The 15,010-nt window shown below is 52.3% G+C and overlaps 1 protein-coding gene across 3 annotated transcripts; it reads right to left on the bottom strand.

The window, feature by feature from the left end:
- Nucleotides 1–1,031: 1,031 nt before the first annotated feature.
- METTL3 (methyltransferase 3, N6-adenosine-methyltransferase complex catalytic subunit) lies at nt 1,032–10,624 on the bottom strand. 3 transcript variants are annotated; one of them, XR_006413831.1, is made up of 11 exons: nt 10,495–10,624; nt 8,818–9,020; nt 7,895–8,287; nt 7,509–7,684; nt 5,533–5,749; nt 3,840–4,027; nt 3,180–3,218; nt 2,991–3,082; nt 2,130–2,195; nt 1,902–2,014; nt 1,032–1,263 (listed from the first exon to the last, which is right to left on the bottom strand). XR_006413831.1 is itself a non-coding variant. In XM_044421420.1 (11 exons), exons 1-11 carry the CDS (start codon nt 10,586–10,588, stop codon nt 1,152–1,154), a joined length of 1,710 nt encoding a protein of 569 aa, XP_044277355.1. In that variant the 5' UTR covers nt 10,589–10,624; the 3' UTR covers nt 1,032–1,151. The 3 variants fall into 3 exon arrangements, 2 of the variants coding, with proteins under 2 accessions (XP_044277355.1, XP_044277357.1); XM_044421420.1 differs by having other exon boundaries at nt 2,974–3,082; XM_044421422.1 differs by lacking the exon at nt 10,495–10,624 and adding an exon at nt 9,457–9,718 and having other exon boundaries at nt 2,974–3,082.
- Between the last annotated feature and the right edge of the window lie 4,386 nt (nt 10,625–15,010).

Here is a 15,010-nt window from a genome sequence, read left to right as displayed (position 1 = left end):
CGCAGCCTCTGCCACCTCTTGCAACCAATCGCGGGAGGCAGCTGCATGCAACCCGCTGCTGCTGGGCTTGAGGGCCTCTTCATGCTGGGCGCCGGCAGGCCCAGGCACTGGAAGCCTCTTCTGCACACCCCTGGGGAATGCGGAGCTGCGGCAGGCCTCCCAGGACCTGCTTGGAAGGCAGCACCCCGTGGCCTGCCCGGGCTGAGGCAGCACCAGGTGCCCTGCCGAGGATGCGGTCGGGGCCGCAAGCGCCCTTCCAGCACCATGCCTGAACCTGGAGAGGGAGGCAGGGCTGGAGGGAAGCCGGTGTGGAGGATCCCTGAGACCACCGACCCTCTCATTCCACCACTAGTTCTAGGTGTTGTAATCATGGGGGAAAGCTGTGGGCCTGGATGCTGTCAGGACTGACCCACCCTCCCTCCTGAGCTAGGCTGCCCTCAAGCTGATGGAGATTCCTCTGCTCTCATCTTGTGCTGTTCACCACTCCAGAATCTGCCTTCGCTACAGAGCTGGATGCAAACATGTCGGTCCCCCAAGAGGGCAGCCGCTTTCCCCTGCTGGCACTTGGCCGCCCGAGCTGTTGTGCCACACGCATCTTGGGCTGTAACTCCTGTTTGCCCCAGGCCAGTGATCCAGAAAGGTGCCCTGCAGGGGGTCCCCAGAGCCTGCCCCCTGGCCCTGCCTGCTTTTCTGGTTTCCCAAGAAAATGGCTCTCCTGAGGGCAGCAGCCGAGAGAGCAGTGTGTCCCCCTGTGGTTGGGACTACAAGTAAGATCCTGGGGACTGCAGTCCGACACCATTCGAAGCTACCTTCACCTGGTGCTGTCTGGATGTGTTGGACTACAGTTCCCACAATCCCTCAACCAGCTATGCTAGTGGGGGACCGTGGAGTGGAGGCTCTAAGGAATCGCATCCCTCCATCCTCGCCTTACGACAGTGAAATTAGAAAATGCAGGGGTTTGGAGTGCGAGGCCTCCAATTTTCCTGGGGCAATGTGTCAAGGGATGGGCCAACAACAAAATCAGGACTTGGTTCTGGAAAAAGAATCCCATTTTATTAAAAAACTAAAGATTAGAATACACGCCTCCCTGCCCCGCTGGCAACGAAACAAGCACGCCCTGGTCCGCAGCACGGAGAGCCCTTCGACCGCCCCTACATATTCTTGGGCTTGGAGATGATTCCATCTGGGTAACGCTGCTTGAACTGGGCCACCACATCCGGATCCAGCAAGTGGATCCCATCCAGCTGGTTGCCGAGGGTGATCCTGCGAGGAGGGGGGCAGAGGAAGATCGGGTAGCGGGGAGGGAGAGTAAAGTGATGGGTGAATTGCTCTGTGGCTGAAGTCATTCTTGAAGTCCTTGTGATCTAGTGAGCTAGTTCACCTTAAATCTAAGCAAAGCGCTTCTTACAGAATATACAGCAGAAGGGTGGGGGGACTTCCAGGGGCTACGACTGGCCCAAGCAACCCCTGCACCTTCCCCTGGCCACCAAGCATGCAGTGGTTTTCTGGTTTTTCTGCTCCCCCCTCCCTTCAGAAAGGCTGGAAAATGCTGGTAATTTGGGCCTTCCCCATCAGTGAACTGCTCCAAACTGGAATTTGGCCCCCTGGGCTGAAAAAACTTTGGCACCTGGGATTTGGAATTAAGGTGGTCCGAACTGGCTGGACTGCTCTTGTGGGGGCTGTTTGGAGCCTGAAAAGGCAACTTGGCTGGCCATGTGCAAGCCTGACTTAGCCTCCATTTGAAATATTAAGGTAACCGAGGGGGAAGGCAATTGAGTCCGCTGGTCCCAGCAAGATTCTCTGAAACTGCACAGAAGTGTCTCTCTGAAGGAGAACAGGGGGCAGAAGGATTCCCAAATTTTACAGAGTATCTCGGAGTGGTTTTGGGGTAATGCACTCACCAATTGGGCTGCACGTTGTGGGGTCTCCCAAAAAGCTCGATTTTGCGGGTCCCCGGCGAGAGACGCTCAATCATGCCATAGATCTCGTCCGGTTTGTGGCTTGTGGAGCGAACCTGCAGAGCAAAGGTGGGACCGCTTTCTTACAGGCACTAAATATGGCCGTGCGGCAGCTGCAAAGAACAGGGCACGTGTATCCGCCCAGGGGTTGGGCGGACGCTCCCATCTCACCTCTGCCACGATGACGTCGCAGTCGAGGCCCCGGTTGAAGCCCTGCGGGTTTCCTTTCACTCCGACCTGCCCACAGGAAGAGACAGACAGCTGGGTTAGCCACAGTTGGGTTTGCGGTAGAACAGGGCAAGGCCAGGGTTGGGCCAAGGGAGCAGTTTTGGAAGCGCTCGAAGGGGGGCCTCTTTCCAGTACTGGGTGAAGCCGGAGGCAACGTGAGCTGAGCCGAACCCTCAGAATACCACCCAGTCTTAAAGATCGGTTCCAGCTTTAATGTTTACAGCTCTGACTTGGGCATTAAGCAAGTAGGCCAGTGTTCCACCTACTAGGAATGCAGAGGGTTAGGACTAGGGTTTGGCGTAGGTTTATTAAGTGGTTCCAGCTGAAGTGCAGTGACCGATTTTGTATTCCCTCTTCCCCTCCAAGGCTTAGGGCTGTTTCTTGCCAGCACTGAATCTTTGACCAAGATAGTTGTCTGGACCCCGTGTCCTAAGGAAACAGGGCGCCCAAGATGGGTCCCCAACAGCCCCCTGGGAAAAGCAGAAGCACCATGCCAAGGAAAGGGGTCTCCTGAACCTCAGGATGCTGAATGCTCACTGCAAGCTAAGCTCTACTCCTGTGATCTCTTTCCCTCAAGGAGATTTTCTGGACAGGGAAAACCAAAGCGTGGAGCTCATGGGACGAGGCACGGACTCTTTGAGTCCTCGCTAACCAGGAGTTCTAGCAGCATCCCTTTTTAAAGACAAAAGTTACATTCCTAGCCGCACTGATGCTGAATCCTGCCTGGCATCGTGCAGGCTTCCTGTCGGGGGGGATTCCCAACTCGGCCGGCCGACTGCCTCATTACCAAGCAGTGCTCCTTGCCATGGTTTAGCCAGTGGCCGGTGCGTCCTGTCCGGATGATGCGCTGGAGCTGGTTTGTCTTCACCCAGATGATCTCGTCTACCCGCTCGTACCTGGAGAAGGTGGGGGGAAAGCGCCCGGGAGGGGGTCAGAGGGATCACGGAAGGGAGCGACACCTGGATTCGTCCCCGCTGCCCAGGTGCTACTCACCCCCATAGGTTGAGACACTCCCGTCCCAATTCCATGGCCCTGATGGGGAAGGGTGGAGAGAAAAAGAACTATTATTGGAACCTTCCCCAAATGCTTGCTGACTGCTCACTGCTCGCTGGGGGAAAGAGAGGCGAAGATGCTGAATCTGAGCAGCTGAATTCTCCCTAGCTTTCTGGTTCTCCCTAGAGGCAAAAGTGGTGATGTTCAGGGACTCCACAAGAGCACTTCCTTCCTCTAAACCTGGATGTAGAAGTTAAAGCACTCTGCTTTAGCAGAGTAGTTAGAATGCCAAATTTGGACCAGGAATGACCCAGGTTGAAATCACCCCACTAAAACCAAGCTTGCTGGGTGACCTGAAGCCATTTGCCCTCTGCTGGCCAAATCTGCCCCACAGGGTTGTTGTGAAGAAAAATGTGGGAGAAGGAAAAAACTACGCCCTGAGCTCCACAGAGGAATGGCAGGCTTTGAATGCTCATGCATAACCAAGTGTGAGCGAGAAACATTCTCCAGAATCAAATGTTGGCCTTGGATCGCCCTTCCCCCAAGCTGGGTCTTTCCAGAAGGGCTGGGTTGCAAATCCCACCATCCCCAGCTGAGGGAAGCCTGGCCTGGTCCCTTCCTTCATTCCCCAGTCCTCGGGCTCCCCAGGATGCTCCATACCGGCCGGTGACCCACAAAAAGAGGAACCCCTCGTCCTGCAGCACCGGGATGTTGAGGCGCCGCATCTCGTCATCCGTGAGTGTCCCGTAGGGCAGCTCCATGTGGATGTCCCAGGGTGGGTCGGCCATCACCACGGCGAACTTGCCCAAGATGCTGACGTCCAGGTAGCGGATGTCACAGCAAATCCACTGCCGGCGGCGAGAGGGAAAATGCACCGGAATATCACATTAGGCAACATAGAACTGAAGCTGGGGCAAGGTGGCGTGCTGGCTGTTGTGGACTTTGGCTCCCAGAAGCCCCTGCCAGCAGAGCCACTAGTCAGGAATGCTGGGAGTTGAAGTCCAAACTTGCTGGAAGAGCTGCCGTTTGCCCCCCGGCACAGAGGATGTTTATCCTCCAATAAAGGCAAGAATTCCAAATTGGGCGATGCGCAAACCACAGCACCCTGGAACTCCAGGAAATTATGGAGTTTTACCTCAGTTGTATATATTGACTTAACAGAACTTCTTAAAAGTTTATCCTGTTTCACAGTCAGCTCCAAGGGATGCTCTGCAAAAGGCTATGAATTTTCTTCCTGGCTGCAGGGCTGCCTGGAAAAGGTTCCCTCTCTCATGTTTTTAAAAAGCAAGTCACTTGTCCTCATCACTGAGGAGCAAAGGTGGAAAACTGGGATGTGCAGTGGGAAGACCAATTGTGATGGGTGCGGGGGGTGGGGGTTAGAGACTGGAGAGGCCTTGTTAGCAGTCAGGATGATGGGCCTTTGGCGCTCTGCACACCTTCCATATGTGTCAACCCACATCTCAGGTCCTAAAGCAAAACACACCCTGCTCTGAACAACATCAGAAAAGGCTGGGGGAGTAAGCTGAGCCAGTGAGGAAGCCTGACCCAATGATCTTGAGGATCCCGTGCGGCTTTATTTCTCGAGTCTCTTTTTTCAGCCGTGGAAACTTCAGGAAAAGAACTCTGGCCATTACTGACAGATCCAATCACGCAACATAGGGAAAAGCGGCTTGTTTCGCACAGGGCATCCAAAATATAAATGTGCGTGTTTCACCATTTTGTTCAGGCCTGACCCCCACCTAGCTGTCTGCCTGTGTACCTGCCAGGTCCTCCCTGCCAGCAGTTCCAGGTACTGTGTTTCCCCAAAAATAAAACACTGTCTTATATTTTGTTTGGCTCAAAAAAAAAAAAAACACATTAGGTCTTATTTTCAGGTAGGTCTTATTTTTTTAATGTACAAAATGTACATTTAATGTACACCCTTCTGCTTGCACCCTTTTGCTCTGCACTTTTCTGCTCTGCACCCTTCTGCTCCGCACTCCAATTGCTGCCAAAAGCTGTATACACCGATCCTCTCCAGCGCCTGCTACCAGTCCTGTCACAGGCAGGGGAGGAAGCAGAGCCGCATGAGCCGATGCTTCCTCTGTAGTGCCGGCTCCTGTGACAGGCGGAGTGCATTGGATATCACTCCGCCCTTCACAGGAGCCAGGACTATAGAGGAAGTACCGGCTTAAGCCGCTCTGCATCCTCCCGCTGCGCCCTCTGCACCCCGCTGGCACCCTGCAAGTAAGCAAAAATAGTAAGACCCATTACCAATAATTTTTGGTAATGGGTCTTACTTTTGGGGTAGGACTTATATGATAGGACCTACCCCGAAATCAGACTAGGTCTTATTTTCAGGAAAGCACGGTACCTGTGGCGGAAAGAGGCGGTCCACGCTGGAGTCCCTCCCCACGGCCTGGGGCAGCGCCAGCTCCTGGCCCGCGCTGAGCTCCCGCCCGCAGGGGGCGTCCAGGTCGGCACAGGCGTCAATCTCGTAGTGCACGTATTTGCAGGTGTCCATGTGGAAACAGGTGTTGAGGAAGGAGCAGTCGCCCAACGACTCATCCGTGTGCTTGTTAATGATGCGGCTGGCAAAAGACAAGAAGGAAGCAGCTTGACGTCCCCGCCTGCCTGAGAATCCTCGAAATCAGTTCCCCAAAATCACATGTTTCCTGCAGCAGGCGCTGGTTCAGCTTTTCCCATGTCAAAGGAGCTGCACCACGAGTTCCATCCTGGCTGGGGGATGATGGAGGTTGTAGACCAACACAGCCAGAAGGTCCCGGGTTGGAGAAATCTGGCTCAATTTTTTAAAAATAGCTGTCTATGGATCAATATTATTAATTTTCCAAATACAAAAATAAACAGTTCTCAAATTTCAGTCTAGTTTCTGGCAGAAGGTGGTTTGTTTTATGAAACTCCCACTTTAGCAAAAATATGGGTGGAACCCCATGGCCTGCTCGGAGGTTTTCTTTAGTGTGCTTCATAATCACAAACTATATTTAGCTTTCCCCCCATAATCTAGGGAAAGGCTTTGACAAATATTGCTGCTGAACGTATGTATACGAAACAAAATCGTGCCCCATTTTATGAAGGTCAAATAAATTGACTTAGCTTACATGTAACTTAGCCTGTCAACCAGGAATGGGCGACTTGCGGTCCTTCAGATGTCTTAGCTTACAACTCCTATCATCCTCTGTCATTACATATGCTAGTGTGACTGATGGGAGGTGTAGTCCAAGGCCCTTGAAGGACCACACGTTGTCCATCCCTGATGTAAACTAGCATATGCGTATCTGGAACAGATGCAGATCCCCACACTGTGTTGAATCTGAGACTGTCACTTCCTCGGGGCAGACACCTATTGTACTCTGTAAAGGGCTGCACACAACGGATGGCTGAATATCGCAGGCACCCTTCCTTCCTTGCCCACACAGACCTTGATAATCCTACCAACAAAGATGCTATCACAGTTTCCCCCTGCAAGCAAAAACCAGCAGGCTTGTCCCTCGGTCCTGTTTCTTCTCGCTTGCTTCTCGAAGTGGCGTTTCACCCCTCTGCTTATTATTATTTCCGATTTATATCCTGCCTTTTTCCTCAAGGGGCTCAAGGTAGCTTACATCATTCTCCTCCTCCATCTTATCCCCACAACAACAACCCTGTGAGGTAGGTTGGGCCGAGAGTCTGCGACTGGCCCAAAGTCACCCAGTTGGCTCCATGCCCGAGTGGGGACTAGAACCCAGATTGTCTTAGTCCCAGTCCCGTGCTGTTAACCACCACACCACACTGGCTCTCTTGGAACTGGGCGCACACTTCAGCACCGCTGTTTACATGTCACAAAAAGATAACTTCCCAAGACTAATTTTGCAGCGGTCCCTCTTCCCTCCCTTGCCTTTTTTCTTGTGTGTTGTGCCTTTCTGGAGCACAGACCTGCAGGCAGAGCTGGTCCTGTTTTACTGATCGTATCTGAGCCATGTGCAGAGCCCTTTTGAGTAAGGATCGGGCAAAAGTTTCCTTAAATAATTAAAGGAAACTGCTTGATTCATTTCCCCACATGCAGAATGGGACATAAAACAGCTGCCTTCTTTTGGCTCAGACTATTTAGCTCAGTATGGTATAGATGAGCAGAAGGAAAACCTCCAAAATGCTCCAGACTTCGACCCCCAATACCCCTGACTATTAGCCCTGCAGGCAAGGGCTTCTGGGAGTTGAAGTCCAAAGCACCTGGAAAGCCACCTTCTGCCCACCTGGCTCCCTGCTGTAATTTTCCCTCTATGCACCCGCACTCCACCTCCAAAACTTAGCAGTGGGAGGGCTGCTCTCTGAAGTGTCTCCCCTCCCAGGGCTCACCGGAAATGCAGCTTTCGGCAGGGCCGCTCCGCATCATTGGCTTTCATGCACTCCTCCTTGGTGCCGTAGTCGCAGAATTCCTGCACCTGAGCACGACCTCGTGAGCGGAACTTCTCCACGATGGACTGCTCCTTGGCTGTCGTCGTGTTCAGCAGCTCAAGGATCTCCTGGCTCACCTGGAAAGGCAAGGAGACTAAGCCCTGATGGGTGGAAACACAGCCGCCAAAGAAAGTGGGCTACGGAAATTCATTCACAGCCCAAGGTGCTAGCCCTCATGGTTTAACTGTGATTCTTTTTGTCGGTACTGCGTGCCAACGAGGGTAGAAAGGGATTGTTGTTTTACAGTGTCCAGCGCAAGCGGGTGACCGAGTCTCCTTGCCACCTACCTTCTTGCTCTGCTGTTCCTTTGTGGACTGCTGGCTCAGCAGACTCTCGATCTCCAGGTCCAGGTCCGAGGCCTGCTTGCGCGACTTCTTGGGGGGCTCCTTGAGGAGCTCCGAAGACGCCGAGGCCAAGGGGGAGGCTGCGGAGGCGGCCGCCCCAGCATCCTGCTCCGCCCGCCTCTTCACCCCTCCGGCCCCGACGCCTTCCGCCGGGCCCTTCTTCTCCGCCACGGCGCCCATCATGGCAGAGAGCTTGGAGTGGTCCGCGTAGGTGACCAGCATGGGCAGGTCGTCGTCGTCGTCCTGCAGGAGCCCCCGTTTCACCTCGATGAGCTCCTGGGCTGCGAATTTCTGGAGCAGGCTCTCCACGCTCCGCTGGGTGGCAGGCGCCTCCGGCTGCAGGGGAAGGGGTGTGTGGATCAGTGGGCGGACCGTGTGCCCCAGAATGCACCTGCGGGGAGCAAGCCACATCCACACCATCCACGGGGAAGGCAACCAGGAGCCCCCCAGGTGTTCTGATGTACAAAATCCAGAGCCGAGGATGCTGGGGGTTCTAGTCTAAAACGCCGGAAAGGTGGCAGGCTGAGAAAGAGCCTTTGCAGAAGCTCCAGGGAAGTGTGGCCAGTCTCTCTCACACACACCCCATATATATATATAAATAAAATAAAATATCAGGGACGGAGGGGAGAGAACATTACACACACTCCCATCTGTATCTCTACAATGAGGTACAGATGTAGAAACACGGATAAAATATCTCTGCAACTAAGTCAACTAGGCTTACTTGGGATTCTGCAAACAATGTAAAAAGATTCCATGCCAATCCCTAAATCCCCTGGGATCCTTAACTGTGAATAGACCTGAGAATGCAGAACATCCTAAGATGAGGATGGGGAGAGGGTAGAAGAAGACAACGGAGAGCTCACCGTGGAAATGGCATGGCAGATGGACAGGGCATCTGTGGGCAGAGCCAGCGCCAGGTCCGAGAGGTGGTGGAGGAGTTTCTTCTCAAGTTCGGGGTCGGTCACCAGGTCCCCGGGCTCGGTGGCGGTGCTGGGAGTGAGGGATGAAGGCACTGGGCTGTCGCTGCGGAAGGGAGGAGTGAGGGCCAACTCTGGGTTCCTGAGGTCTGTGAAAAGGCAGGGAAACACAGAATATCGAGGTCCACTTGAAAAAGCTCATCTTTCCTTTCACTTCATCACCTCCCCAACCCCAGTTCCATCTTTTGACCACTTGCCTCTTTACTTTTTTTGACCTATCCACATACAATTTTCTATCCAACTTTTCAAAAGTGCAGCCCTGCTGCGAATCAATTCAAAGCCTAGTCCCTTGTTCCCAATGGTGGACAACTCAAAGTTGCCATCCTCTAGTGTCCAGAAGCAGAATGCTGCTGTACATGGAAGTTCCATCCAGCCCAGCCCAGGAAGCTGGGAAGCCTTTCCAAATGGAACAGCTTGCCTCCAAAGCAAGTTCAGACTCTTCCCTGGGGGAACCTGACAAAACTGAGCAGACTGTAGATTCAGCGGAAACAAAACAATGTCCTTCTTCACACAGTCATTACCTACCTGCCACAAAAGTCATCTAGGAAAGGGGGACTGCAGCTTTGGGGCAAAGGCCATGTTTTGTGCACAGAGTGCGCCAGTTCCATTCTTTGGTATCTCCAAAAGAGCTTCCCCAGCTTGTTGTCCTTGAGATGTATCAGGCTAGCAGGCCCTTCCTTTCAGCTTCTTGGAAGCACCTGCTTGGCCACTGCTGAACTTAGACAATCACAGTCTCATGGAGTTGGAAGGGGCCAGAGGGCCACCAGGTAGGAAAGCGTCCCTCTCAGACGGCTGCCCAGTTGCATCCTGAACGCCTCTTGTGTGGGAGGGCCCACAACCTCCCTAGGTCATGGGTTCCACTGCCATACTGCTCCAACGGTCAGGAAGTTCTTCCGATGTTCAGCTGGAATCTGGCTTCCTGTAACTTGAGCCTGTTATTCCCGCACTCTGGAATGGTTGAGAAGAGATCCTGGCCTTCCTCTTTGTGACAGCTTGTACAGCGCTATCCTAGCTCCCCTCCATCTTCTCTTCTTGATGCTGAACATGCCCAGTTCTCTCAATCCCTCCTCACGGGGCTTTGCTTCCAGTCCCCAGATCATCCTCAATGCCCTCCTCTGAACCCCCTCTGGCTTGTCCGCATCTTTCTTCAAGTGTGCTGCCCAGAACTGGTCACAGGACACAGAACCGTGGGGCACAGTACTGGACATGTGGATCCTCTCTGTTTGTCTTTGGCTGCAGTGCCTAAAAACCTCCATGTCCAATGACAGCAAACCTCCGAGTAGCAGCTGCTGCGGGGATCAAGCAGCAGAGGCGTAGGGCGGGTGCCTAGAGGCAGATGCTCTGCTGGAAAATTTCTCGGCTGACCCTTGTTGGGAGCAGGGTACTGGGCACATGGGCCAAGCGTGATCCGATCCCGCGGGGTTCGCCCTCTGCGCTTGGCCCCACATATTCTCATGCCTCTCGCCCTCTCCGATGCTCCTCGGCACCCCCCGCCCTCTTTCACAGGGCCCACCAATGACCTTTGACCTGGCATCCCGGCTCGTTTCCCCCCGCCCTCCTTACCCAGGGGATCCTGCTTGCGCCTCCGCTGCAGCCGCTCCCGCAGCGAGTCCAGCTGCTTCTTGTGCGCCTGGATCGAGCTCCATGTGTCCGACATCGCCCCGGCGAACCGGGGAGCGGCGGTGGCGACAAAGGCAACCGGGCAGGGAACCGGAAGCATCGCCTGGGGGACGGAAATAGCAGCGCACACTTCCGCCTCCCCCCACCTCGATATGAAGCTTTCGAGTGACTGGCAAGGCGGGGAGAATGGAATCGGCCATTCCGGTTGCGGGAGGCGAAGCTTGGGCAGCCACTTTTGTAAAGGGTCCGATCCCCCCCCCCCCCCCCCCCCCGCTCTGACCGCCCCAAGGGTGGGCAGAAGTGAGATTTCCAGGCTTTGGGAATGCGGCTCCCGGAAGCCCCTCCGAGCTTGCCGCATGGTCGGGAATGCTGGAAGTTCCTCGATCCGAAGAGGGGAAAGCACTTAATGATGGTGCAACAAGAGAGAAATTCCCCAGGCGCCTGGAGAAAACACTTTTTCTGCCCAAGGAGTATTTATGCCAAGAAACATTTCAGCAGACGAGGCATAGAAGGTTTCCTTTTTCAGAAGAAAGATCAGCAGCCCCTGAGGAAGGGAGGAAAAGATTATTTTTTCCAAAATGTGTTGGGCAGAATAAGTATTTTCTTCTGGACTTTGAGGTCTCCAAAAGGAAAGGAAACATCCCTGCAAGAGAGCGCAGTCATTACAGGCAGCATGGAAACCCCATGTTCAGAGAGGTGCAGAGTCCCATTGCTGAGCAGCCATCACGGGAGAATGAGGAGTTGCTGCTGCTGCTGCTGGTGCATTATGCAGAGGTCTCTGGCTCAGATGACAGCTCACTAGGGCTGGAGGCCCAGATCCTTCGTGGGATGCCTGAAGTTCAGGGCGGTCACCATCCCTGCCACCTGCTGAAATAAAGGCCCAGAGGCCCTGAGGGTCTCTGTTGCATCAGCTCGCCCTGGATCGGCCCATGTGCGCTTCACCTCCACAGTGCTCTTTAAAGATGCTCACACATGCCCGCACCATGACTTTAGAGTGTATCTATATTGGCACCTGCAAATCTGTGGGTTTTTTCAATGTTTCTGGTCCTGCAAGTCTAAGCTTTTTGGTACCTAGCGTAGCACCACCCCTAAGCTAGCAAATCATGCTAAGGAACAGGACGGACCACTGGCCAGATCCAACAGAGCTCTCCTGGTGCTGAGAGTTGGGGCCAGCTCTGGGTTTGAGGAGGGCCCTGGAAAAGTGCCTGGCCAGCACCTCCTCCCCAGACACTTTATTTATTTATTTATTTATTTATTTATTTATTTATTAAAACATTTTTATGCCGCCCCATTCGCCGAAGCGTTGGGGCGGCTTACAACAATAAATTAAAACCACATAAATTAAAATATACACATTAAAATAATAATAATTGGCATTCTCTGGCTTACCTCCTGGGGCTTCCATTTAATTCCCATGCTGCTTCCATTTAATTCCCATATGCATCATCAGCAAATAAAGTTCCAGGTAAATTTTTATCTCTTGGAGCTCTATAAAGTAGGCAGGATATTACCTAAAGGGGAAGATTCTCTACTCCAGGTGAACCACAAATACACAGACAATGTTCTGTTGAAGTGTGAGAATAACAACCTGCAAAAAGGGCTGTTTGCATGATTTGAAAATGCAAAGCAGTAACATAGAAACATAGAAACAGAGCGAGTCAGAAGGGGTCTCCCGTGGCATCTAGTCTGACCTCTGGCTCCAGCCGGCTCCGCTCATGACATGCCCACCATGTGCATGTCCAACCTATCTTTGAACACCCTCACCGATGGGCCCTCAATGACCTCAGTAAAGGATCCTTGGAGATATTGACGAAGTAGCTAGATCTAGAATGATCAAATTTAATTAGCTTATACCAAGTAGCTGCTTGAGATTTTAAAATTAAAAACCAATCTTGCAATGCAGTGCAACACACAAGAAAACATCCATGATAACCAAAAAGGATGTCTGTCTGTCCGTCCATCTGTCTGTCCCATCAGGTCGAAACCGTGACATCTAGCTACCTGAAACTTGACATACGTACTAAAGGGACTCTAGGTGTATGTGCCATCAGTTTTTTTTTTTTTTTAGAAATGCACACATTAATTTTAGTTAATGTAAATATTTCTATGTAAACTTGGAGAATATCTTCAACCAGCAGGGGCAGACTTTCCTATGCGGCAGTCAATAAATGCAGATTAATAGGCTGAAGGAAAGAGTTATGGAATGGGAAGAGCTCTCCCTGCAGGGGCTTAGCTTGGCAGGGGCCAGGCCGAGGGCTGCCGACAGCCATCGCTTCCTTCGGACACGGTGTGCGGAATGTGTCCATCTCTGACACCCGTGTACGTCTGTCTGCAGGCATTGCCGTTTCAGCCCATGCGAACCCAGCTCTGTTCGCCGGTGCATAATGCACTGCTGGGCTTTCCCCCTTTCAAAATGCGCCCAAGCGATCCAGTTTGGAGGGATGGCACACAAGAGAAAAGCCCGGATGGCGCTGTGACAAGGATAAGTGAAGGTCGGGGTGGGGAGAGATTAGTTCTGAGAAGGAAGCGGCCCGTCTCCTTTGGAGGCCTGCCAGGTTGAAGCTGTGACAAAGGAAGCCCTGGACAGCTACTAAATGGCATTATCCGTAACTGATGTGTGCGTGGGGTGGGGGTGAGCCGGCGGATGGGATTCCAGAAAGCATTAACTCAGCACACGGAAGGAGAGCCTAAACTTCGCACAAAGGTGCTTTATTAGCATGGCGGATTAGACAGATCTGGAAAGGTGGAGGGCGGAGGCCCAGCTTCAGAAGGATCTGTCAGGAAGAGGCAGCTTCATGGGAAGATAAATTCTTCAGTTTCGCCCCTCCAGGATCTTGTAATTGGAAAATGATGCTGGGAAGCGAGAGGCTGTGAGCGGCTTCTCTGCCTCTTTCTGCTTTCTTCTGGAGTTTCCACGTCAATCAAACAGGCTCTGCACTGGAGGAACTCTGTGCCCGGAAAGCGGTGTTTCTGAGCTTCCGAGAATCCTCTTGATGGGAAAATGTGAAAAGATGTGGTCTTCTACCGAAAGAGTGCTTTGTCTTTTCATGTCCCCAACGCGACAGTCACTCTCTTTGTTGTTGTTAGTTGCGAAGTCGTGTCCGACCCATCGCAACCCCATGGACAGCAACCCTCCAGGTCTTCCTGTCCTCCTCCATCCCCAGAGTCCACCTAAGCTCACGTCAACAGCTTCAGTGACTCCATCCAGCCACCTCATCCTCTGCCGTCCCCTTCTTCTTTTGCCATCTATTCTTCCCAGCATTACGCTCTTCTCCAGGGAGTCCTTCCTTCTCATTAGGTGGCCAAAGTATTTGTTTCATCTTCAGGATCTGGCCTTCTAAAGAGCAGTCAGGGTTGATCTCCTCTAGGACTGACCGTTTTGATCGCCTTGCTAAATCTCTTCCCCATGAACTGTTCTCAGGTGAACAAAACATTCAAGCAAAATCTGAAACCCCGGTCCTTGCTTGCATTTGAGAAGATGAATTTTCCTCTTACTGTGGGGAGTGCATTTGAATTCATCCTTGTTCCTCTGCCCCTCAGTCTTCCCTTCTGCGTAAACATATCCAGAGGATACCAGAACTGAGGTCTGAGACATTTAGTGGTACAGCTCCAGTGAACACGGAAGTACCCATACACTGGATTGCTCTGCTTGCTGCAAACCCACCAACACAAGCGGGGAAGCGGCATTGAGCTAATGCAGGCCTGCTTCTGAAGGCACGAACATACATGGGACGGCCCTGCATAGCAAAGTTTACTTCATGCGAAGAAAAGCCATGTGGCCCATTTTTAAATAGTCTCCCCCATTAATCAAGGCACATGTTAAAAGTTAATTAATTTTACTACAAAAAGCTGCAGCACGGAAGAAAGGCATTCCATGCTGAGTAAGAGAATGAGTGCCGCTTCTAAACAGATGGTGCCCAGTGGAAGAGCTACGGCATCTAAAAACAAAGAAAACAATGCTTTGGCTTTCAGTATTCTCTTAATTCATATGCAAATATATGCAGATTTGTTTAAAAATCAGTCAATCAATCAAGGAAGAGTTGTTCAATTGGATGATGGACCTGGTTTATAGGATCAAATTCCAGATCCAGATTGACTTTATGGCTGGTTCTGGCTTCCCTACCTTTGGACTGCCTTGTACTCAAACCCTGGACCTGCACAACACACGAATTTGCATTTGTCTAAAATCTCTGTCTTTAAAGGATCCTGCCTCCTAAGGACAGTATGATTTGTACAAAGTAATGTGCAGACCATGCCCGATTTGAGGAAAAAATTGCAGGCAGAAAAATTCAAGGCTTGGGGAGCCGAACCAAATGGGGGGAGGGGGGAATCCAGGGAAGACCAGATGTAATGAAGCCCCTTTATTTTAGCAGGTGCCCATAGAAGGCAGATGGTCTTCCAGAGGTTCGGGGCACCAGCCCTAGTGGCCAATCCCCTAGCTCTGCCTCGGGGCCCCAGC

Source organism: Varanus komodoensis, unplaced genomic scaffold (genome assembly GCF_004798865.1).
Source record: "Varanus komodoensis strain SLA01 unplaced genomic scaffold, ASM479886v1 scaffold119, whole genome shotgun sequence".
NCBI lineage: Eukaryota > Metazoa > Chordata > Lepidosauria > Squamata > Varanidae > Varanus > Varanus komodoensis.
Note: the sequence above shows the minus strand (reverse complement) of the source record. Positions and strands in the feature narration are given on the sequence as shown.